The 25,023-nt window shown below is 28.4% G+C and overlaps 1 protein-coding gene across 1 annotated transcript in view; it reads left to right on the top strand.

The window, feature by feature from the left end:
* Positions 1 to 24,490, top strand: part of LOC129976477 (importin subunit alpha-7-like) — a 39,255-nt gene extending 14,765 nt beyond the window's left edge. The window contains exons 7-13 of the mRNA XM_056090087.1: positions 1,835 to 1,923; positions 4,782 to 4,881; positions 5,256 to 5,419; positions 12,523 to 12,727; positions 13,809 to 13,936; positions 18,150 to 18,325; positions 18,612 to 24,490. Of these exons, the coding sequence (XP_055946062.1) occupies positions 1,835 to 1,923; positions 4,782 to 4,881; positions 5,256 to 5,419; positions 12,523 to 12,727; positions 13,809 to 13,936; positions 18,150 to 18,325; positions 18,612 to 18,805 (1,056 nt within the window). The 3' untranslated portion in view covers positions 18,806 to 24,490. The remainder of the gene's footprint in view (positions 1 to 1,834; positions 1,924 to 4,781; positions 4,882 to 5,255; positions 5,420 to 12,522; positions 12,728 to 13,808; positions 13,937 to 18,149; positions 18,326 to 18,611) is intronic.
* The last annotated feature ends 533 nt before the right edge of the window (positions 24,491 to 25,023 follow it).

Here is a 25,023-nt window from a genome sequence, read left to right as displayed (position 1 = left end):
TTACCTAACACCAATGAACCAAAGTACAAAGACCAAATTATGTCTTCATCCACATTCATTAATTGCATATAATCTACCAAGTCACCATCTTTTTGTGCATGTTTCTTATAAATGCATCCTTATAAAATATAGAATAGCAGCTTGTATTTTTATCATCTGTCCATCAAAGTTCAGAATTGAAGTTTGTCCTAAAATAGCCCTCATGTTGCTGTAAAATAAGATGTAAATATAATTAAACTGCAGATAATAAAAGGTCTTATCTCAGGAGAAAAGGAACCTAAAATATTAAGCATTGTTTTGAAATATGAAGCTGGTCCCACTGTAATCATTTTATACTACTTTACTTAAATTATTCTAAAATAAAAAATATAACGAATAAAACTTACATAAAATAGAATTATGTGCCATAATAATAAGAATAGATTATTTTATCACATTTGAATTTTCCATTGATTGAAGTTAACTTCAAGGTACCTTAGACAGACAGACACAAAAATCGGATAAAAATTTTTTATAAATATAACAAAATTATATAAAATATGTTAGCTAAAATAATATTGCTTAAAAATCATCAGGCTAATAAAGCAGAAATTGAATATTGCTATCTGTTTTTTGTAGATTTTTCATTTACAACAATAATTACTATTTAATTTACTTCGCATGAACTATAATTGACCTACACAGACAAAATTGTGATTTGATTGTTTTTATAATCATGTCAATCATTCTTTTCTAATAATACTTATTAAGAAAACTTCTAATTTAAATATTTCATTAAATATCTTCAAATTTCTTGCATATTAATGTTGTTGGAAGAACATTCAATAGACAAACTTTTTATGGCATGTAATATAATAATGGTGGTTGTAATTAAAATAGAGCTAGAGTTTTAAATATTTACTTATAAATGCTATGCACCAAAACTTATCAAGTAATTGTAAGGTTCATGTAATTTGCAATACAGTTTTTAATGTATGCTTTTCGGAATTATGTTGGATTTATTTTGTTTTTTAATTGAATTCAGTAGAAAATATTTTATATAGAGAATTGACAAATTTTCTTAGTTGTTATTAAACATATTTCTATTTCATTATTGTGCAAATATATGCGTATATTATACTATTTAAGGAGAAAACAGCTAAACTCTGAATAAAAAAGTGTTCAAAGGATATTGTTTCTTCAAATTAAATCTTTACTTTAGTTATGATAAAAACTTGCGTAATTTCTATCGTAGGAACAATGCTAGAAAAGTTTAGTTAATTATAAAATCTATCTCTTGAAAAAACCAATTCAAATTTCCTTTTCACACATGGAGAACATTAAAAAAAAAGATTCTTATGAGAAATAGAAGATTGTTGACAAGGATAAATTTTCTTTCGATTTAAAATAATTAAAAATTACTCTATATTATACACAATTGCTACATTCATGTAAAAACAGAACAAAAAACATTAGTATTTTAAGACCAATTTTTTAGTTATGGCAGTGTGTGGTAAAGTTTTAAAACTTAAATTATGTATCGTATGTATGATTCAGTGATGTAACATTTTGTGATTAGTAATGAATTTCCAAGGCATCTTTGTTATTATTTTTTTAAATATGCGAGAAATATTCTTTCTTCACTAGACTCTAAAAAAATAAAAGGGTGGGGACATTTTTAGTAACATTAAAAAATAAGCTATGAGTTGAAGTTTTCCAACTTAGGTCCTTAAATTTTTCTAGTAATTGTGCATGAACTTTGTTTGCTATTCTTCAGTACAATGTATAATTTAAATTTGATATTATTGATACTAGACAAATTCACTTGATAAAGCTTTAAAACTTTTTTTTACAGGCTGTTTGGGCTTTGGGTAATATAGCTGGTGATAGTCCAGAATGTAGAGATTATGTTTTACAACAAGGCATTTTACTACCTCTATTACAGTAAGTTTAATTCTATAACTGAATATTTATTTTTAATTGGTATATTTATTTATGTTGTAGTTCATTTTTTACTGCAATTTAAAATCCATATTTCTATGTAAATAAATTCACATAAATGCTCCTTTTTTTCTAGTTACTTTTTAAAAGTACTTTTACAGATTGCTTTGTAGCAAAGCATTATTTATACACTGATGTGACAATAATCAAGGGATAGCAATATGCAAATAACAGTTAGTAGTAGTACACAACAGTAGGGATCTTATTTTTATAAAATCAATCTTATTTTAGTAAAATCAACATTCAATAAGGCAGAGAGTTTGTTTCTGAGAATAGAGATCATGTTAAACCAATAAAGTAACCAATCTATAGTAAGGAAATATTTTGAAAGCGAAATAGTTTCAGAATCGCAACTAAAAATTATTCCTTATTCAAACAAAAACCAAAAAAGGAACAAGAAAAACTTCATAGTATTTAGAGAGGACAAATGCAGCTCCTTCTAAAACACAGATGAATTGAGGCAAAAGTAATCAAATCAAGTTAATAGGAAAAATCAAATTAAACCAAATAAAAAATGAATCCCGCCTGAAGACTTTTTCAAGGGTCATTCTCAGGCAGGGATTCAAAAAAGGGATTTTTCTGTGAAGGAATACAGAAACAGACAAGATAGTCTAATAGTGGATAAGATAATTTAAGTTAGACAAGATGGTTTAGTACAGACAAGATAGTCTAATAATGATTCCTCATGACCCGAAAATCCCCTGAAGTTAGGCCCAAGATATATATGATTTTAACAGAAAGGAAAATACCAAGATAACAAATTAGAAAATATCCTCTAGTAAGTAAAAAATAACAATATTTACAAAAATACCATATAATAACACTCAAACCAGTAATAAAAACTAAAGAAAATTAAAATAAGCATGTAAGCAGTTAATGCATGGGGCAATGTTAAATAAAATTAAGATCTGTTAACCCACAAAAAAACTTTTTGGCAGTCTGCTGACTGGGAACATTTCTTAAAACAATTTGAAAACTCCCTGCAAAAGTTATTATTTGTATAACACATAACACACTTCAAAGACCCTTTCAGTTGTGCATTTGAGTGTTCAGAAGGCACAATATAAGTATAAATTCGGTATAATACTCTCTCAACTGTCTGGTCATTTGAAGACCCTTTGATAGTTTTGGAGATTCTACTTCACCCCCCGACTATTACCCTTCCTCATGCTAAATAAGGAGAAAAGATTAGTGATTCATGTAATGTAATTCTCATAGCAAAACCAATATGCATTAACTGCTTACATGCCGATTTTAATTTTTATCATTTAGTGTTTAACAAAATAGTCAACAATGAATTAAATGAATGTGTAAATCCATTTGCAAATGAAATAAATGGATTTACATATTCAATCGAGGAAACGAAAAAAAGGACGAGAAGGTTGGAATTAGTTATGTAGTTTCAATTTTTGTAGCCTATTCTGCAGCTGAAATTGTTTTATATTTTATTATTATTCGATTGGGAAAGTGGAATTAAAGACATGCTTTTTAAATTTTATCTTAATGGAATGTCTGTCAGTAAATTATTTTTTTACTTTAAACTGGAGATTTTTTTTTTTAAATTATTAAAAAATGAAATTAAAAAAATATTTTTGACATTGTTAATGAATGCGAGTAAATGCTGTCTGCCTTTTATTAATTCATTAAATTATTCTTTTTATTTTAGTATCTAATATGTTTCTATTACAATGTTTATATTATTTATAAATATATTTCTATGCCTAAAAGTTTTAGAGATTGGGAAACCACCATTGCACTTTTTCTGAATTGATTCCTTAGAGATAGCAGGTCCTAATAAAACAGCAATCAAAATGTAGAACAAATTGGTACTATATGTTGAAATGATGAATTTTCTATACTAAATTTAAATAAAGTCATTTTGTTTTAAAATATAGCAAAGATCCTATCCTGCCTGTTAAACTGAAATTTTCCTTATCTTTGAAAAAAAAATTATCCAATTACTTGTAACGTTGTATTAGAAATATTTTCTATAATTAAGTATATAGTTGATGAAGATTTTCCACTTTTGCTATTCTTGTCACAAAATATGAAAAAGATCTCCACTGGCTGTTTATCTGTAGTGCTATGAAAATATTTTTAAAGATATAGCAACTGTAAATAGCATTTCTAAATTTGATTTCACAAACAAAGATCTGTACTCTGATAGCAGCAAAGTTAATGAAAATCTTTAAGATTGAATTTACTAATAGGGGAGGGAACTATGGGGGGAATGGAAAATTTGAAACTTGTATGCCAGGGCATTTGTAGAGTTTTGGATCTGTCCTCTTACAATGGTATGCTTGCCTGGAGAATAAATTTGGATCTGGAGATTTGGATCAAAATATTTAATAGGACAAAAATATTAGTGGAAATTGTGAATTATAGAATTAAGATTCTTTTGATGACTAACCTTGGTTGAAATAAGATTTTCATTAAATAAATTTTTAAAAAAATTGGGGTTGAAAATCTTAAAAAAAAAAAAAAAAAAAGTATATGTTGTGGTTTTGAATGATTGGGGGGGGGGATAATTGGGTTTTTGTTGAAATCATAAAATTATATAAAAATTACAAATATATCAGAAATATGGACTAATTGAATATGGATCACTAAAACATTAAAAAAAAAAAAAAAAAAACTGTGAGAATTGAAAAGACAGTTTTTAAGTGCAGAAGTTGTAAAAAATTTAGTTGAAAACAGTGCATAGCACAGGTATGGCAAACTTGTGGTACGTGTGCCATCAATGACAATATTTTGACATAGTATATTTATTTTTAACAAAATATATTTATTTTTTTCCTTAGATTACTAAGCAAAGCCACAAGAATGTCAATGACTAGAAATGCTGTTTGGGCTCTGTCTAACTTATGCCGTGGTAAAAATCCTCCTCCCAAATTTGAACAGGTCAGTAAAGTATTGTAAACAATATTTCTAAAATAAATTTTCATGTAAACATTTTGAAAAAATTGAATTAATGTTTCTGTGAAAGAATGAAAATTTTTATATTTGAGAAATAGAACTTAGATTTTTTTTTAAAATTAAAAAAAAAACTTCCATTTAACTTATGAGATTATAATGAAATAGCAGATGTTGCCACAGGGGTTTTTATAAAATATTCCTATTAAATCTTTATAAATAAAGTTTGTAGTCTGAACATGCAATATTTTTTTATTTGAATACATTTAGCTTAAATGATTAATTTTTTTTCAATCTTTTCCATCTATTTAAATTGATTGATAAAACTGTTTTTGTAACAATTATACTTTCCCCTTCTTTAGATATCACCTTGTTTGCCAGTTTTAGCACGCCTACTTTTTCACTGTGATGCTGATGTCCTTGCTGATGCCTGTTGGGCTTTATCCTATATTTCAGATGGTCCGAATGATAAAATTCAAGCTGTGATCGATGCTGGTGTTTGCCGTCGTTTGGTGGAATTGTTAATGTGAGTATCTGTTTGAAAATTTTGGTTTGAAAGGAATTAAAAAAAAAAAGATATTTTTGATAGGAGTGTGGTTGCTGTTGACTTGGAATTGCTGATTTTAAAGCATATATTGGTTCTGGATTTATTTGAGTGTAATTTGAGAATATTGCCATGTCATATATATGTGATGCATGTTTGAGAAAGGACTGGCAACAGTATATTAGGGTGTCCCTTAAGTTTCTTCCGCACTATACTAAGAATGAACTCAATTATGTTTATATAAACATTTAAATTTATTTATTAGTTGTCGTTGTCTAAAGCATCAGTTTCAGTTCTAAAACTATTAAAGTTAGCACAATCTCTTAAAATTTTCTATAATGCTCAATATGGATAGTCAAGGGAAGCGTTGCAACATGTTATATTCATTGCTTTAAAATAATTATAATAGTGTGAAGGATATTATTGCTGCTGAGATTTGTACTGTTTATCTGAGTGTTGCTATGATCATTTGTAGTTGGTTTAAGAAATTAGAAATGGCACTTTATTTTTAACTTGAAGCTTGAAGATTACAATGACCATCCAGTAACAGTGTATGCATATTTTATAAATGGACTGTTTTCTAAAAATTGCAAGATATTGGCTGCCATTGACTCCCTTGGATCATAATAATCTGATCTGGATAGGATATTTCAATAGATGTGAAGTTTTGGATCTGCACCTATTGATGAAGATCAGTCTTATAAGTCTCTTCATGTGATTTGCTTCTGCAGTAGCACGAGATAAATCCCTTCTTAAAGAGGCTTGTCATTGGAGAGGAGTCTTAAGTTTTGTATTAAAATGTGTTTCAAAAATGTACTTGATCTAAGAACAATTGACCTTCAATTGCCACAAAGCCTGGACTTCACCTATTAAGCTCTTTTGACCATTTGTTGGAGCTGGAAAAATGTAGTCTATTACAAGCTCCTTCCTCAAGGTGAAACAATCGGTTAGTGATGAAAGGATTAATAATTTAATTTTTTTACTTCTTTAGATCTCTGGATTTATATAATAGAATCTTCCAAGTAAGTAATTGTGAGTGGATCTTTTAAGTGTCCAATGCCCCCCAGGGGCTCACCTTCTTTAGGTGGGTACAGATGTCCCAATCCCGAGGTTCCCAGGGATCATTACTCTATTAAGTTTTCTCTTCCTACTCTTCCCTGCCCCTTCTCTCATCTTTATCCTCTTCTCTCTTTAAGTTTACTCCCCCTGCCCCTTCTCTTTGCTGCATCCTTCTATCCTTTGACAGCAAGCAAGGGAGCTCTCAATGAGAAGTTGTCGCTACTCTGTTTGCTTCTCATGAACAGCCAAAAACCCCACGTGTTTGCTGTGTATGGTGACCTGTAAGACGGGTGGTACATTGCAGTCCCTGATGTATCCATCAGCCAGTTTCTCAGACATTTGACTGGGCTGCTTAAGGGGTCACTCTTGGGCTTGGCATTAAGGGTGGGCACTGTCTCCAGGGGTGACTCCCAGCCTTTAGGTTCAGACTAGCATCGTGGCGAGTGCTGAGGTTGGCAGTCACCAAATCCGGTAACTACCATCTCTTGTTGGGCTTGGGCTCAAATGTCACATGGCTCATAATGTTAATACTGATTGTAATGCTTATTTAAAAAAAATTTTATTATTGCATCTGAACAAGGTTCATACAAAACAGTATTGCCACTCTTGATATTTTAAGTAATTGTTGAAATTGTAGGTGAAGCAAAAACTATAAAAAAATTCAACAATGGAATCTGTTAATTGAAATAAGACAAACAGCAATCTCAAAACATAATGAAATTGGAGAAATATCCATCACTGTTATTGCACACTGTTTACTTAATCAAACCAAGATAGAAATCTTGGACAAAGAGTTCCAGAGAGACCTTGAAGCAGACATTTTGGAAAACTTACAACAACAGAATGTAATTGACGTTCGAAGGATAACTATCAAGAAAATAACCAAAAGATTTCTACCAAACATCTGATTTTAACTTTTAATGCACCGGTCTTGCCAAAATCTGTGCAAATAACCTATAGAATCTTTCCAGTTAAACCATGTATTCCAAATTCACTCTGTTGCTTCAAATGCCAGAAATTTGGACACACAATAACTGCTTGCAAAGATACCAGAGAAATTTGTGCCTGATGCTCTCTCCCAGATCATAAAAGCGATAACTGTTCTCCTCCAATGCCAAAATGTTCAAACTGCTACAGCAAACATCCATCTTATTTCAGATCATGTCTAAGATTTTAAATAGAAAAAGAAATGCAAACAATAAAAATTATTAAAAAATGTCTCTTTTTCCGAAGTTAGAAAAATTGTAATGGATAGAATGCCCAAACCTGGTCTGTCTTTCTCGGAAGCCCTAACAACCAATCGTCACAAACTAATTGGGAAAATCCTCAAACTAATACAGACACTCCCCTAGTGAACATACCAATCAAAACTGCTAATAATGATATAATAACCATAAAATGAAGTAACTGGCTAGCTCTTCTCAAAATAAATAATAAAAAAAAAGCATGGGAGAAAGCTCCATCATCTTCTCCCACTTGTCAGACCATTTCAAACCAGCCTGTTACGCCAATACATCAATGACCTTCTACCTCGGTTAACAATAGTGACCCTCAAAATAGTGCAATAGTACCAATTATATCAATCTTGAAACTACTTTATCAAATATAGAAATAATGCTACTAAATATTTCATCGATTCCAAAAACATCGTCATTCTTGGAGAATGATTCAACTGTGAAATCTCATGTCAAAAACGTTCGTGATTCTAGAAAGCATGAAAAAGATAGTGATCTGGCACCAAAATGTAAAGAAAAATACACAGCTAAATGTGTGCAGGCACTTGTCGCAAAGAGGACAAGATATTTCTAGTCCTTCTTGAAGTGGGCCTCTGACCAGACAAGACTTTAAAAAAATTCTTCTTGATAAAACAAATGGAAAGCTAACAGTGTCGACGATGATATTGACACCCTGCTTAAAGTCTATCCATCTGATGATATGTCGGATATAGATTGGATACCTTGGATACAGATTTACCTTCAATAGCAGCGTTGAAGATAAATCTGTATCTAGGATGCATAACGTCATGAGAAGTGCTTAAATTTGAAAACTATTTTTAAGCACCTTAAAAGTGCTTAATTTTGAGAAAAGGTCCTTAAAAAGTGCTTAATTTTCTCATGAAGAATGATGAAAACTTTTCATTTTGTCTTAATCATAGTCGTAAAGGCTTGTTTAGTGGATGTATCAAAAAAGAAAACTCGCAAAAGGGAAAAAAAATCGGAGAAGATATTTAGGGGTTCCAGCAAATATTTAGATAACTCTTAATGATTCTTTTTCTTTTCTTCAGTAATGTGCATTGCCATTTATTAAAATACTAGAATAGTTTTCCGGAAAGGGCAGTAGGAAATATGTACTGTGTCATGCTTGTTGCAATTCAGAAAACGTTCGAACTTTAATTTAGATGTTGAAGAATTTATTTAAGTCATGCTTGATAAGTAAGTATTTAAACTTTAATGTGTTCTTAAAGAAGAATATGCAAATTGATCTGATTAGCATAAAATAAGAAAACTGAAAGATGAATTTAGTTTGCTAAAAAGATATATAGAACATGGGAGAAGCTGCTCTGAAAACGCATATGTATTCGACTATCATTCTTTCCTCATTTGTTTAAAAAGTGATTAAAAGTATATAATTTTTGCAGCAGTTTTACACTGCACACCCTGATATCTTCCTAGTTTGTTTTTTTAGGGTAGTTTTCCTTTCTTTTCCTCCGGTGCTTATTTTCATGGCCATTCTTGTTTCCTGGTTTCCTAAATAAATTTTCAGAACTTAAAGATCTCATTAACAAACACAATCCCCACCTGTATTACACTCTCAAGAAACATACTTCAAGACTGATAAACACTATATCTGACATTACAAAATTTTCTCCAAACATGATATTCATAATCGAGCTTCAGGTGGTGTTGCTATCCTTGCAGCTGACCACATTCCTTCTATGAACATCTTTCTTCCCCTTTCCACCTGAACACAAATCTTCAAGCTGTTGCTATTCAAATCCAGATGCATTCTTTGATTACTCTCTGCAGCCTTTATTTGTCTCCAAATGAATGTTATTCAATATGACTTTAATCTTATTTCACAGCTACCGTCTTCATTTATAATTTTGGGCGGCCTCAATAGTCATAGTCCTTTTTGGAGTAGTCCTGATTCCAATCCCCCGTGGTTTGCAAATCGAGCAACTCCTTACAGACCACAATTTATGCCATATGAAAAGACTTTTTCATTTACCTACAAGAACTTTTTATTCAGTTGATTTAGCAGTTTGTTCTCCAGCACTTTTGCTATTCTTTAATTTAACAGTTGTTAATGACTTATATAATAGTGACCATTTCCTTCTGATCGTCTCGGGCAATAGATATAACCCAAACATTCATTCCGATCCATTCAAATACATCCTAAATGCAGCAAATTGGCAAAACTTCACCATTTTAGCTAATATTCAACCCAATATAATCCAATACTCCATCATAAATGATGCACTAAATTACATAGTTGATGTTATAGCTGAGGCAGCAAATAATTAAATCCCAAAATCATCTGATAAACAAAAAAAGCAAAACAAACCTTGGTGGGATCATGGATGCAAACACGCATATAAAGAACAAAGGGAATGAAAGCATGAGGTATTTTCAGAGCATATCCGACAGCTCTGAATATTTATTTTAAAAATGACTAGAACAGTTTTGAGGAGAATACAATGTCGAAAACAAAAACTTTCATGCCAAAAGTTTGTATCCAATATCAGGTCTAAGATTTCAAGCCATGAGCTATGGAATAAAGTAAAGAAAGCCTCAAGTGTTTATATATCAAACTACAGTTTTGTTTTAATTCATAATGCAATAACATTATCATCCACTAAAGACATAGCAAATTCTATTGCTTTAACGTTGGCACTTACATCCAACAGCCAAAATTGCCGTTTTCCAATTTTAAATTCTTGCAGAAAAATAAAAACTTATTTTTTTTATTCTCGAGCTGACATACCCTATAATTGTAATTTTAATCATGTCTTGCCAGTGTCCTTGACTCTTCACTGGCTCCCGACAAAATTCACTATTCCATTATTAAAAATTTGAGTCAAATCCCAAAAAGCTTTACTTTTATTGTACAATCATATTACCCTATTTTCTGGCAGAAGGCTATAGTAATTCTGATATTAAAACTTGGAAAAGATCCTAAAAACCCAGAAAATGACCATCCAATTTCTTTAACTTGTTGTACATGCAAGCTTTTAGAAAAATGATTAATCGAAGACTCGTTTACCATTTGGAGACTAATAATTTCCTTCATCCTCATCAAAGTGATTTTAGGAAAGCTTGGGGTACTCTTGATAATCTACTCGCATTAGAAAGTGATATTCATCTGTCTTTTTTACAGAGGAAGCATCTAGTTGCAATATTTTTTGACTTTAAAAAAGCGTATGATCGAATCTGGAGATTCGGCATTTTAAAGGATTCATGACCTTGGATTAAAGGGCAACTTGCCCAATTTTATTCAAAACTTTTTTAAATTGAGGAAGTTTCATGTTAAAGTAGACTCGGAATACTCTATTTTATTCAGGAAGAGGGAATACCTCAGGGTAGTATGTTAAGTGTGACTCTATTTAAAAAAGTTTATAAATATTTTAATTTTAACCTGTATATCTGTAGCCTGTAGAATTCATAACATTCTCAAGGACCTAAATCTACTTCACCTGCATGCAACACCCCAACTGGACAATATTTTTCCTCCATGGATAATTCCTAAATACAATACCTAAATCCATTTGAAGGGTTTACCAAATCTGACACTACAGATTCTATTTATAGACAAATTTTTATGAACATAGGCATCACTATAATGATTATATTGCAATATACACAGATGGATCAAAAACATCTGATAGTGTCACATTTGCTGTTGTTTTCCAAAGCGCAGTCTTTCCATTTAAAATTCATTCTTTCTGTTCAGTTTTCATGGCGAAGATACCTGCTTTTCTATTTTGCCCTAGAAAAGTATCTGACTGTCTGCAAGAGAAATATATAATTTACACATATTCATTAAGTGTTTTTAAAGTCTCTAAAATCATCCAATCTTTATCCTAAATCATCCTTTGGTTTTTAAGATTTTAATCCTTCTTAATAGACTTTCCTGTCGTGTATTTACTATTTTACTATGTTGGGTGCCTTCTCGTGTAGATATTGGAGGCAATGAGAAGGCGGTCAGTGCCGTCAAATCGGCTACTAATACAGCAAATATTAGTATAGCTGTGTGATTAAATAAAAACACAAATTTGCTCTGCCTCCCAAAATGGCAGACGCAATGGGATATATTAACAGGAAACAAACTTCATAGTGTTAAACCTTGTATTGAACTTTCTTCCAAATAGAAATGCAGACTCAATCTTATCCTGTTTGTGCATAGGTCACACTAGATTCACCCCTCAGATCTACTTTTTGGAGAAGCACCAATGAGTTCTCAATGCAATTTCATCATGTCTGTTTACCATATTCTCAGTGAATGTCTAAATTTTAGTACTCAATGTTTATATCATTTTAACAACTTCACATTTTCAAGTATGTTTAAGTATTTAAGTATACTCTATATTTAAGTATTCTTCATCTTTTCCAGAGGTTTTCACATTGCTTTTTATAGCTGAAATTTTATATTTTAATTTTAAAAAAAACCGGTTTAACGCAGCGCAGCATAGTAAACACCATGGCTCTTGTGACAATAAAGTCCAAATTTAAGTGTCAAAATATTGCAGGTCCAAATTAAGTGTCAATATATTTGCAATATTTTGCAAATATTGACAATATTTGCAATATTTTGCAAATATTGTCAATATAATTTTGACATATGCTTTGCAAGCAGGTGATCTTTTAATGTGGACAAATTAAACTTTTTTAATTTGTAATTAAATTACTGTTATTTAAAAATTACTTTACCTCAAAATTAAAAAAAGGGGGGGGGGCTTTTATGCATGTTTTATTTGCTTTGGATTTTTTTTTTTTGAAAATTAAAAATGGTTACCATGTTAATTTTAGGCACAATAGCCAGAGTGTAGTTTCAGCAGCTCTGAGAGCGGTAGGAAATATTGTCACTGGAGATGATGTTCAAACTCAAGTAATTTTGAATTGTAATGCATTACCTTGTCTATTGCAATTATTATCATCACCCAAAGAAAATATTAGGAAAGAAGCATGTTGGACGATATCAAATATTACTGCTGGAAATAGGCAGCAAATACAGGTATGTTAGAATATTTTGCATAATTTTAAAATATTTCAATTTCAGAATAAAATTTTTAATTGTAAATAGTTATATATTTTGCTCATTTAGAAGCTTTTTCTAACAATTATAATTATTGCAATTGCAACAATAATATATTAAATCTTCCAGAAATTAAAAGTTTTTGATAAATTTTCTCTGAAATTCCATGATTGTCTTTAAATTCGTAGTAAGCATTTCAAAAAAAAAAAAAAAAAAAAAAAAAAAAAACTTCTTTTCTGGTTCATTAACTACAGAAATAGATTTGTTCATTATTACAAATAATTTATTTTCATTTGAATATGGAGCAAAATTAATGATTTGATTTGTACTGAAAATGTTCCCAAGTTATTGAAAAGGAATAAAATATTGTAGACTGACTTTGAACTGGGAATATTTAATTTGATCTTGTTAAATTTAATTTTATCAGTGTTTTTATTTGAAATGAAGATAGACAATCAAATGCTTTACTTGAATTTGTAGTTAATTTAATTAAAAATACATTTACGAATGATTTTTTTAAAATTGCTATTGTTTGATTGCTTTGCTATACAAGTGTTTATTAAAGGACTACTTTATTCTTTAATATTTCAAAAAATATAAATTTTAAAGGCATTTTGTTATAAAAGAGTAATTTTTTATAACACATTTTCATGGTTATTGATCAATACAAATTTATCAGAAGGGATCTTCTTTCTGCAAGCAAAATGCAGTAACCAAAATGCTTGATTAAATAACATATGTAAAATTAATTTATGTAAAAGAATATCGAAAATCAGTTAAATTGGCAGTCTTTTAATACTTAAAAATCAATGTTTTGCTTATTTTCTTGCATAATGTTCTTTCAGTGACATCTGTGTTATCACAGTATGCTAAATATAAATATAAGATTTAGGTTCAATGATATTAGAACATTAGATTCTACATTATTTTATTGTGGTAATCATTTGATTAAAAAAAATCTGATTGAAAAAGAATTTAGGATATATATATGTATTTGACATTTATGCTGTGTAAATAGAAAATTTAACTTTTTATGATTCATTATTTTCATTTTCTATAGGCAATCATTGATGCAAACATTTTCCCTGTTCTAATTGAAATCTTGAGTAAAGCAGAGTTTAAAACTAGAAAAGAAGCAGCTTGGGCAATAGCTAATGCAACATCTGGTGGTTCACCTGAACAAGTGAGGTAAGATTTTTGTTGACTTAATTAATTTGAAATTTTCTCATCAGTAATTGCTAGGATTTTTTTACATGATAAAACAAGATATTAATATGGTATTCAAAAAATAAATATAACAATTCTGAAGTGTTTTTATTCATAAATTATTTTTATTAGCTGACAATTTCATTTTACTTGTTGTAATTACAGGGGTGTTTGTGCTCCGGGGAAACCCCAGAATTCCGGGGATTTTGAACTTCGATCCCCGGAATTTCCGGGGATCGTCGTTCAAAAGGAAGTAGGAATAATAATGAATTATTTATTTTGATCTGGGTAATTTTGTTTGCTTTTAAAGCAGAAAACGCAAGGTCAGTGTGTGTGGTGAAAACTTTTCCTTTCTTTCTCCAAAGCCAGTGATAATGCGTGAAAAGGGGGAAAAAACTTCTTTTTTGTTCTTTCCTTATTGCGAGTTATGACTCATTCCCCCGGTTCTCGGACATTCTCTTCTGGATTCTTTTCGGCAAGTAGGCGCGGCAGAAAAAAAAGGGGGAGACTTCGTTCGACCAGATGTGCGATAACGTGACTCTGGGTTCAAAGGTCTTATCTCTACTGGCGTGGCGCCAATAAGTAGAGAAGGGGGATTTTTCGCCGTATTAGCTATTTGTCATTGATCGCTTCGGAACTTTTTTTTCTTCGCTGTGTAAAATTTTCGTTTCATTTATTGATGCACGTGTAAATTTTTCGTTTCGCTTATTGAAATATTTTTTTATTTATGTACGCAAGAGAATTTCATTTAGAAATTTCAGCATATGAAACAGAAATTACCCCTTAAAAATTCATATCTAATTAGTTTTACAGCATTAGATCCAGAGCTAAGAGGTAAAACCAGTACAATATTAGCTTTTGAAAAATTATCATCTTTTATGTCCCATATTTTTAGTGATAATGAAAAGTCAAAAGTAGAAGCTGAAATAAGGTTATACCAGAGTGATATTGATATCACCAAAGAAATGCTCTACACATCTGATGAAAGTGGAAATCAAGTCAAGTGTACAATTGATAAATATTGGTCTAAAGTTTTTAATTTAAAAGATGATTTCACAAATGATTATAAGTATCCTACATTGGCTAAATTGGTCAAAGCCTGCCTTAGCTGCTTCCATGGCCCATTAGTGGAAAGTGCATTCAACTTAATGGATACACTTGTCACTGACTATAGAACCTCTCTTAAGATTGATTCCCTAGATGCAGTGCAGACTATTAAATATGATTTAATGGCTTCTAAAGAAACCTCATGTGAAAAGTATGGCTCAAAAAATCCAATGACTGATCCAATTCACAAAGATCTCTTACTGAATATGAACAGTAGTTGGAAAACATATCAAGAGGACTTAAAAACATGTATTTCAGATGAGTCACCTATAAAAGTCTCTGAAAAACCTTCTACATTAGCAGAAAAGCAAAGTGCTTCTACCTCTGCATGTGCAGTTCTCGAGGAAATTTCTTCAACTGTAAATGAGGAAAATAAAAGTCAACCTTCCTGCAATTATGAAGTTCACCACAAAAGAAAAACAAGCCCACAAACATCAGAAAATAAAAAAAAAGCAGCAGAAATTAGATAATTTTTTTTAAAAGAATTAATTCAGGTAATTTAAAAGATTTGCATAAAATGTAGTAGTTTATATGTTTGAAAATTTATGGTTATTAATTTTGCAAAAAAAGTAATTCATTGAACTTTTATAATTAGGTCATTCAATACTTCATATTGTAATTTTTCATTTCTCCCCCCCCCCTTCTCGAAACTCCAAAATGCCGGTAGTAAGTCCGTAAAAGTTTCAGGGGATTTTTTGGGGTCCCACAAACACCCCTGTAATTATTGCTTTTTTTTTTTTTGTATATACTTTACAAAGGAAATATAAAAAATCTTTCAGTGTAATGTTATTTAAAAATGAATGTAAAATATGTTCAATTTTGAACTGCCATTTGCACTATACAAAGCAACTTATTTTATAAATCGCATGTTTATGATTCCATTTTTATTTTTTCTTAGTATTTTGTCAAAAAGCCAGACTAATGCAGTAGATATAACTATTTGGAAATTAACAGATCATGAAACATCTGTCATCATATTATTTCAATATAAATGAGCTTATCGTAGAGATAGATGTTTACAAAATTATCAGATGAATTTGAAACAAAGCTGCTATATGGCATTGTTTTGCATATTATTACTGTGGTAAAGGATTGAATGTCTTGTGAACTCATTTCATAGTACTGCTTTAACTGGATAATACCAAGATATTAATGTATATAAATAATTTTCTGGTGAAATAAATTTCGAGATTAAAATTATTTCATTATGCAGTAAATATAATTTCATACCCAGGTATTTATTTTTTTAAGGCTTTAAAAGAATTCTTAAAAGAATGCCTTTATAAGAATAAAACTTTCAGAAATTCAGAATTATTCAAAATAGAATAACGAAATATTTAATAATTTTCCAGTTTTGTGAATTACTAGTTCGTATTTTACATGAGTGTCTTTTTGTTAGTTTTTTTAAATTATTTGTTTTCTTATAAAATTCATGAAATTGAATTAATAATGTATTCTAAAGCAGTGGTTCTTGACCTTTTTAAGTCGCGACTCAAATTTGAGAAATATGTTCATGTTGCCAGCCTCACACATATATGTTGTTGAAAAGGGCAATAATACTTTTAGGGCTTCTTTAACAATTATTGGCTTTTTGGTTTTTAATTTTAACCAGTAAGCACATAAAGATTCAGTGTTTTTGTAGAAATTGTATCGAAGTGCTTGGTCACTTTGTATTTCTATTCATTGTTCTTGAAATTGATTAATATTAACAAATTCCTCATGCAAATCACTTACATCAAAATTAAATGGCATTCGAACCCAATTATATTTGAAAACATCTAGTGCAGGGAAATATCGATCTAAGTCTGTTATTAGTTTTTCTAAATGATTAATAAAAAATTTCTGTATTTCCAAATCTGTGATATCAATATCAATACTCCTATACCCTGTTTCACCCTAACTTGGCAATATTGTAAGCAGAAAATGTGACGCTCCACGCTGGGAATGAGTTCCCCATCCATTTTGACTTTAAAACAACTAAAATGCGCTGAAATTTATCAAATTATATCATAAATTACAGATATCGTTTTTTTTATCAGCATGTATTTAAAATTATTCTCAAGTTAGAAGTGCTTACCTGTTAAATATTTTGCAAATAAAGCGAACGAATAAAACCAAAAGATTGACATAATGAATTCCACTTTGTAGAACCAGTCTCCAAGGTCAAATATTTGGCGCGCTTCTCTTGTACGCCCTCGCCAGCTTTGCTCCATTTAGTTCTCACCGTTATTATCATCACACGTACTTTTTTTGCTCTCGCTTTTTAATCAGCTGATATTTTTTGATCTTGTTAATCACATTCATTTTCGATTGTTGATATTTATTCAAGTGGTCATTTCTAAAATGTCTGAAATTTGGTGTATTACTAATTTTTTTGGTTCGACTCAGCGCGATCCAAGAAATATGCTTCGCAACCCATAGGTTAAGAACCGCTGTTCTGAAGTAAGTTAATTTTAAAATTAAAATTAATTTAATAAATTTTGATATTAAAATTATTTCATTATGCAGTAAATATAATTTCATACCCAGGTATTTTTTTTTAAGGTTTTAAAAGAATTCTTAAAAGAATGCCTTTATAAGAATAAAACTTTCAGAAATTCAGAATTATTCAAAATAGAATAGCAAAATATTTAATAATTTTCCAGTTTTGTGAATTACTAGTTTGTACTTTACAAGAGTGTCTTTTTGTTAGTTTTTTTAAATTATTTGTTTTTTTATAAAATTCATGAAATTGAATTAATAATGTATTCTAAAGTAAGTTTTAGAAAAAAAATTGTTTATAATTGTGCCTTTATTGAGAAGAAAGTAGCTATTAGAAATCATTTGTTATATCCAATTAATCTATGTTGGTCTTATATTTCATGCTCTTATTTTGTTTAAGGCACATTTAGTTAAAAAACAATGTAGATGGCATATGTTCATGTTTTTTCATTTTTTTTTTCCATTAGAAAGTTTTTTTCTGTTTTGAAACTGTAGACCTTTTTAATATTTAGGAAGAGCATGCATAAGTGATTAAATTGGATAATTTTTTGTTTATGTTGTGTAACTGTATGAACTCATAAATCAAATCTTCTTCATTTCTCTGTAGGTATTTAGTAGAACAGAATTGCATACCTCCATTATGTGAGTTACTTACTGTTCTTGATACCAAAATCATTCAAGTTGCTCTTAATGGACTGGAAAATATTCTTAGACTTGGGGAACAGGATGCAAAGGCTCAAGGCACTGTGAACCCCTATGCAGTAATGATTGAAGGTTGCTATGGTAAGCACATTTTCAGATATAAGAAATTTTCTTATAAATTCATAAGATTTGGATGAAAAGTTATGTGAAGTGTGTTTTTAAACTTATGTATTAGGCACATTTTCTACTGATATCTGTTATTAATTTCTATGAGATGAAATCAATTGAAAAAATTGTATTTTTATATTGTATAAATTATTTATGAATTTTATTTTTATTTATTTGGGTTTTTCATTTGAATTGTGTATTTCTCTAAATAATTTAAACCTTTTTAAATATTTCAATTACAATTGATTTTTGATTTCAGGTTTAGATAAAATTGAGTATTTGCAGTCTCATGAAAATGTTGAAATATATCAGAAAGCTTTTGATATAATTGAGCACTACTTTGGTTTGGATGAAGAAGATGCACAGCTAGCTCCACAAGTTGACCCTGCTAATCAACAATTTCAATTCAGTGCCCCAGATCAAAACATGCCCATGGGAGGCTATAGTTTCTAAGAAAAAAGGGTAATTCTTGAACTGCTGTAGCAAATTCTAAAAGACATAAACAAAATAATTGCTGAACTCATCTTTACATGCTCTTCTAGAAAAGTTGGCTAAGTGCATGTGAGCTGGAAGGTAATTTATGCAATTTTGTTCAGTTATTTTCCCATACACTCAAGGTGGAAAAAAAATAATAAAATGCTTTTTTATTCGGGCTAAATTAATTTCATTTGTAAAGAATTTATGAAATCAAGAATTGGACATTGCAAAAGATTGTTTTTTTCCCTATCTCTTCAATGAAATGTCTGTATATATTTTATGGTGGCTGCATTCCGCAAGTATCCAATTTAAAAGAGCTGTATTGTTATGGATTCACCTAGCAAAATAAAAGAATTGCAAGTACTTTTCTTCCAGTTTATTTCTTTTATCTCTCACTATTGAAAACTACTTAGTTTCTTAACTGTGTGATATAAGTTCTGATTAAAAGGTTGATTTTATTTTAAAAAATGTTTTCTTTAGATTTTAAATTTTTGTTTAATTTTTACATTTTAAAAACTACATTCAGTTTTTCACATTAGCATGAATAGAGTTTAGTAATTTTAACAATTGAAAATATTCTGAAATTCTTAGAATTTATTTAAAATCAGGATTTAAAAGAAAAGAAAAAAAAACTTGAATTAGTTTTAATTTGACATGGGAAGCTTAGATATTAGAATTCAGTAGAAAAAAAAAAAGATTTATATTTGATGCATAAAAAAATCAAATATTTGTTAAACAAAAATATTTGCTTTTAACAGAATTGCAAGAGCCATTAACTGCTCTACTTAGAAACTTTGAAATTCGACAATCATTTCGAGTTTCTAGATATTGTGGGGAAGCGAGACTATCATGTTAATAAATAGAAGTGTTTTTGCTGTGTATACAGCTCTTGAATATCAATTGCATAATGTTCAAATAGTATTGATTGATTTTTTTAATGTTCATTTTACTTATCCATGTTGCATTTAAAATGCTATGATTTACTTTTTAAAAATTGTTTAAATCACATGTTTGTTTCATTGATATTGCTTTATTTTGAATTATGTATTTGTAAGAGTGTTCTTTTTTCAGTCCACTTATTTTCATATTAATTGTTTGAGTGATTTTTCTTGGCATGTCCTTGTCTTTAATTAACATATATGATTATGACTTTAAAAGAAAAATTGGAAATTATATCTTGATATCAAAGATGAACTTGGTAATGCTTTAAAATTTTAGGTTTATTAAATATTTCTTGTAGAGGAATGGCATATTTTATTTGCTGGTTTAAATAGGGTCTTATAGCTACACATATCTGAAATGTTTTCTAATTCTTATAATTTGTAGAGTGTTTTTGAGAAATATAAAATAAGATAGTTTTTTAAAAAATAGTTATCTAAAATTAAGTAAAAAATAGTAATTCAGTAATTTTAGTTTCAATTGGTTTTTACATTTAAAGTATCTGGTACAAATATGTTATTGTGCAGTTTCTAAATGGCTATATTGTGGAGATTAGTTTTTCAACTTTTAAGAAATATTACTGTAATATCTTTTTTCCTCTGCTAAATATAGAAACTGTCATCCTTTTTGAATAGTAAATAGATTTCTTTTGCTTTTTTTATATAATAGAAATCTTAACATATATATGATATACTTATGTATTTGTCTTCAGTTCTCATTGTATTGTCCAAATTTATAATTATGTAAGTGTTAAAAAATGTTGTTCTAAACTTTGTAGAAGAAAAGTTGTTGTAATTCAAGTATTCTGATTTTTGAGTGATACCTAACCAACCACATTATTATTATTATTATTATTATTTGCTTTTGTTATTCATGTATTAAAAAGAAGGAAAAAAAAATCTTTTTATATAATGTTTGTGTGCAAAGTGAAGTTTTGTAAGCAAAAAAATTATATTTGATCAGTGATTGTATTGGTTTGCAGTTTCTCTGCTGTATTCGTGTAGGGTGTGGTTTACTTACCATGTTTAGTGATTGATTACACTTTGAAACACATACACGCACAGACAACACAACAAATTACATGACACAAACAAATTAACACAACATTACACAACACAACAGAACTTAATACTTTTGTAGTGATGGTGGTGAAAATGTTGTGTGGCCAAGTGCTTTAAAATAATTTGTGTGTGTGTAATAGTTTAATAAGTATTAACATAAATAAATCTCTTAGACTTATTTGATAAAAACATTATTCATGGTCTATATTCATATCTTTTTTAACATGTTTGATTAATATTTTATCCAAAATTTATTATTTGTGCAATTTTATAGAATTATTAACTTTTTACCTGCAGATTTTTTTCTTATTAATTTTTACTTAATTTCAAAAGAACTTGTAAATATTTAACTGTAAAAAAATGCATAGATATTGTCGATTGTTGAATGTTAACCTATAATATGTAGATCATTTATTTCATAAATAATTGGAAAAACTCAGATAGGAGCAATTGTTACTATCATTCTGCTCGGTATAATTGAAAGTGCTATAATGGATACCAAGTTTCATATTTATGCAATTAAATTTTGCTTTATGGTAAAGATGTATGTTTCATAAATTAAAATAAAAAATACTTGGAAAATAATTAGTTTGCCTTTAAAACTTGCCTTTTAAAATCATTGTTTAAATATTTTAATTTTATATTGTTGAAATATATATTTATACTTATTCAAATCTGTGAAAATTTATAAAAATGGAAGTAAATGTATAATCTTATAAATTATTTGATTTAAAAAAAAGTAAAAACTATTTTTGTGAAATTTTCCATATTTATGAGGAATTTTTTTACTTATTTTCATGAAGTTGGTTTGTTGTTTTTATAAACGGGCAAGGAAAGGGAGGTGTTATAAAATATTTTTTCAATATTTTGTTATATCCATAATATTAAAATTTAATGCTATATAATTTTTTTTTTTTTTTTTTTTTTTTTTTTTTTTTTTTTACTTAGCATTGCTCTAAATGATTTTTTTGTCTAATCAGTTAAGGCAAGTACAAATGAAATTAAATAAACATTCATTTTACTTATTTTATTGGAAGAACTTTAAAAGCTGTTATTTTTAATCATGCCCAGCATTTTATTTTAAGTAAAAGTTCTTTATAAAACATTAATGCTGTACTTGTTTATTAACTGAAATCCTAATATCCAAAGATTTGAAGTGTTTCTATTGTAACAAGTTGAATTCAATTTTTAACATCTTTGTTTGTACTAAAACCATAAGTGTTCTTTTTATAAGGAGCTGTGATACACCTTTTCTAATAAATGTTTCTTTTTATGTAATGTATATCCTGTTTGTACCATTATGCAGTTTCTTTACTGCATGAATACAATTTCTGAATAACATTGTAACAATTATCAACTGATACTGTCTGTTGAACTTTTCCTGACGCATTGCATTGTGCCATGAAGCTTCTACAATCTAGTCGAAAGCTTGTGCCTTTTTATTTTTGAAACAATTTTAACTTCTGGTGACAGATTCCACTTCTGGTTAACAGTGCTTTTGCATTCCGATTCTAATAAACTAGAGCTTAAAAAATTGCTAGATTTTGTTAAGAAATTTGAAAATTTTGTTAAATTTTCTTCTTTATTTGCTGAACTATTTTTGTTATTAAAGTTAAAATTTGAAATATGTATTGGATTTATTTGCTATAATTACTAAATTTCATCTGTCACCTCTTTAAATAATTATACAAATTGTGATTCTATGTATTTAATTTGCTTCTGTTTTTTACTAAAGACAAAATATGAGATATTTATCTCTTTCATATGGAAAGAAATTTATTTGTGTTGTTTCATTACTAAATATACCCAAGAGCTTAATAATGTATAAATTCTCAACTATTAAAATATGACAGATTTTTTAAAAAATGAGAATTCATTTAAATTTGTGGCCTGAGAAATTACAATTTATTTAGTATTTTTTTTGCTTTCATTTTTCTTCTGATATTTTTTTAAAAGCTAAATTATTCAAATCTTGGGTAATAAATTTCCTTTGTTAATCACAATTTCTTTAATATTTGTTTCTTTAAATAATTTTATAATATAGTTTTACTTAGTTATGGATAAAAAGCATTTCAAAAATTATGCAGCTTTTCAGTCCAGAAATTTTGCATGTATCGTGATCTATAATTCTGTTTTGATATACATAATAATTTTCTTTTATCCAAAGTTATGAATTCTTTAAAATTCTTTAACATATTTTCATCAATAGGTGGCTTTAGATTTCATTAATTTGATTTAAAAATATTTTTTAGAAATTTTTTACAAATTATAAATAAATCACACACACAAATTCAGCATGGCATAATCTTTTGATTTGTATAAATTTTTCAATTCTTTCCTTTGTTTATTATATTGACATGATTTTTTTTATTTGTAATTTATATTATTAGGAAAAATGCTTCTAATTTGAAAGTTAAAAAGGGATACTTTCTTAACAGTCATGAAATATTTAGATTATAAATTAACTTAAGATTTATTTAAATATTTAAAGTGTTCTAAAATAAATCCAAGATTTCTATTTCAATTGTGTTCACTTGAAGAATATTAGAAAATTACTCCTTTACTTAAAAAAAAATTGTTGATCATTGAGAATGTGTTTTTTGTTTTTATCGAAAAAATTGATTTTTTCTTGACCTTTATATCTTGATCCATTTACTAGTTTTTAATTTTATAGTGGCATTTATTTATTCAATTGTTCTGCATTATTGAATTTTGTAACTTTCTTTAAGTATTCTTGATGAATTAGGGAGCCAGTCTAATTTTTAATGGGTAATAATTTTAAGAAAAGAGCAAAAAGATATAGTTTATAAATCTCGTGCAACTTTTTTAGAAAGTATTTTTGGATGTGAAGTATATTTTAGTACCTGAAAAGTCAACATACAACATCCTGTAGGATAAGAAATATTTCAAAATCTAGTCAGTAATAATATATAATAAACATACTCATTTTTCAATTTGGGATAGTATTTTAGTACTGTGTACTTATTATAATACATTGCAAAAATTCTCTGTATGATTGGAATGATGTCTGATTTAACTCAAATCATTACTTGAGTCTAATGATATAATTCTGGGGATTTAATTTTTAATTTAGGTAATTTATTAGTTGTGGCTATAGATAAAAAGAAAAAAAGTTATTTGAGACATTGTTATTTGAATTAATTTTATCCACCTAATATTTCGTTTTTAATTGTTATTTTTTTACTATCAAATGACTAGATTAATAATATTTTTCATTCCTGTTGTCTGTATTTGTTTTCCCTTTTGAGCTTTGTAAATTTTTCTCTTGTATAATATGTTTTATGGCTTAGCTGACAATGATAATTTGTGTTCTGTGAAAATTTGTTTATATGCATACTGAAGCATATTTGGTCAGTTGTATGTTACGAGTTTGAAAGAACTGATGTGTTATGAAGCCACCATAAACAGAAATACGTCTTTTTCTTAAAGACAAAATATGTCTCACGACACAAATACAAATAAAACTGTAGCTCTGCCTGAGCTACTATACTTGTCCACTAGACATTTGTACATAAACATTGTACACAAAATATGTACATAGTCCAACACTGTACACATGTATAACACAAACAACATGTGAATTGTTTAAGATTGTATTTCAATGAAATGTTTTGTTCAATAAATAATGTGCTGAATATGATATGTTTGTTTGTTGTAATTATATAAAAGCTAAGAAGAGGATTTTATTAAAAATAAAATTTCTTTGATTATTAATTTATTATTCTTAATAGCACTTTTATGTAAACCTTACTGAGAAAGAATTTAATTTGAGATTTTTAAAAAATATGGCTTGTTAAATTTTAAAAGAAATAACATTTTATAAAGACTAAATAAATAATAGGTTACAAGATTTGTGGAAGTTCTGCACTTTTTTTTTATTCATTAAATTTTTTGTGAGGGGAATCGGATCAACTTATTAAATTTTCATCATTTGTATCTGCATAAATGTTTTACTTAATTTCTTAATATTTCCAACAAAATTTCTTAATTTTTTTTTCAAGAAATATTGTTGGTTATCATTGTATTCTTATCATTTAAAGTGTTTTTTGACTAAAATATTCTCTTAACTTTTATTTTGTGGCAAACTAGTACAAAACATTTCATGCAACAATATGATAATGAAGTTTCTAAAAAAAATCTATTAGTTTCATGAAGGTCCTAAATAAATTTTGA

Source organism: Argiope bruennichi, chromosome 7 (assembly GCF_947563725.1).
Source record: "Argiope bruennichi chromosome 7, qqArgBrue1.1, whole genome shotgun sequence".
Lineage (NCBI taxonomy): Eukaryota > Metazoa > Arthropoda > Arachnida > Araneae > Araneidae > Argiope > Argiope bruennichi.
The sequence above is the reverse complement of the archived record's forward strand: the minus strand, read 5'-3'. Positions and strand labels throughout refer to the sequence as shown.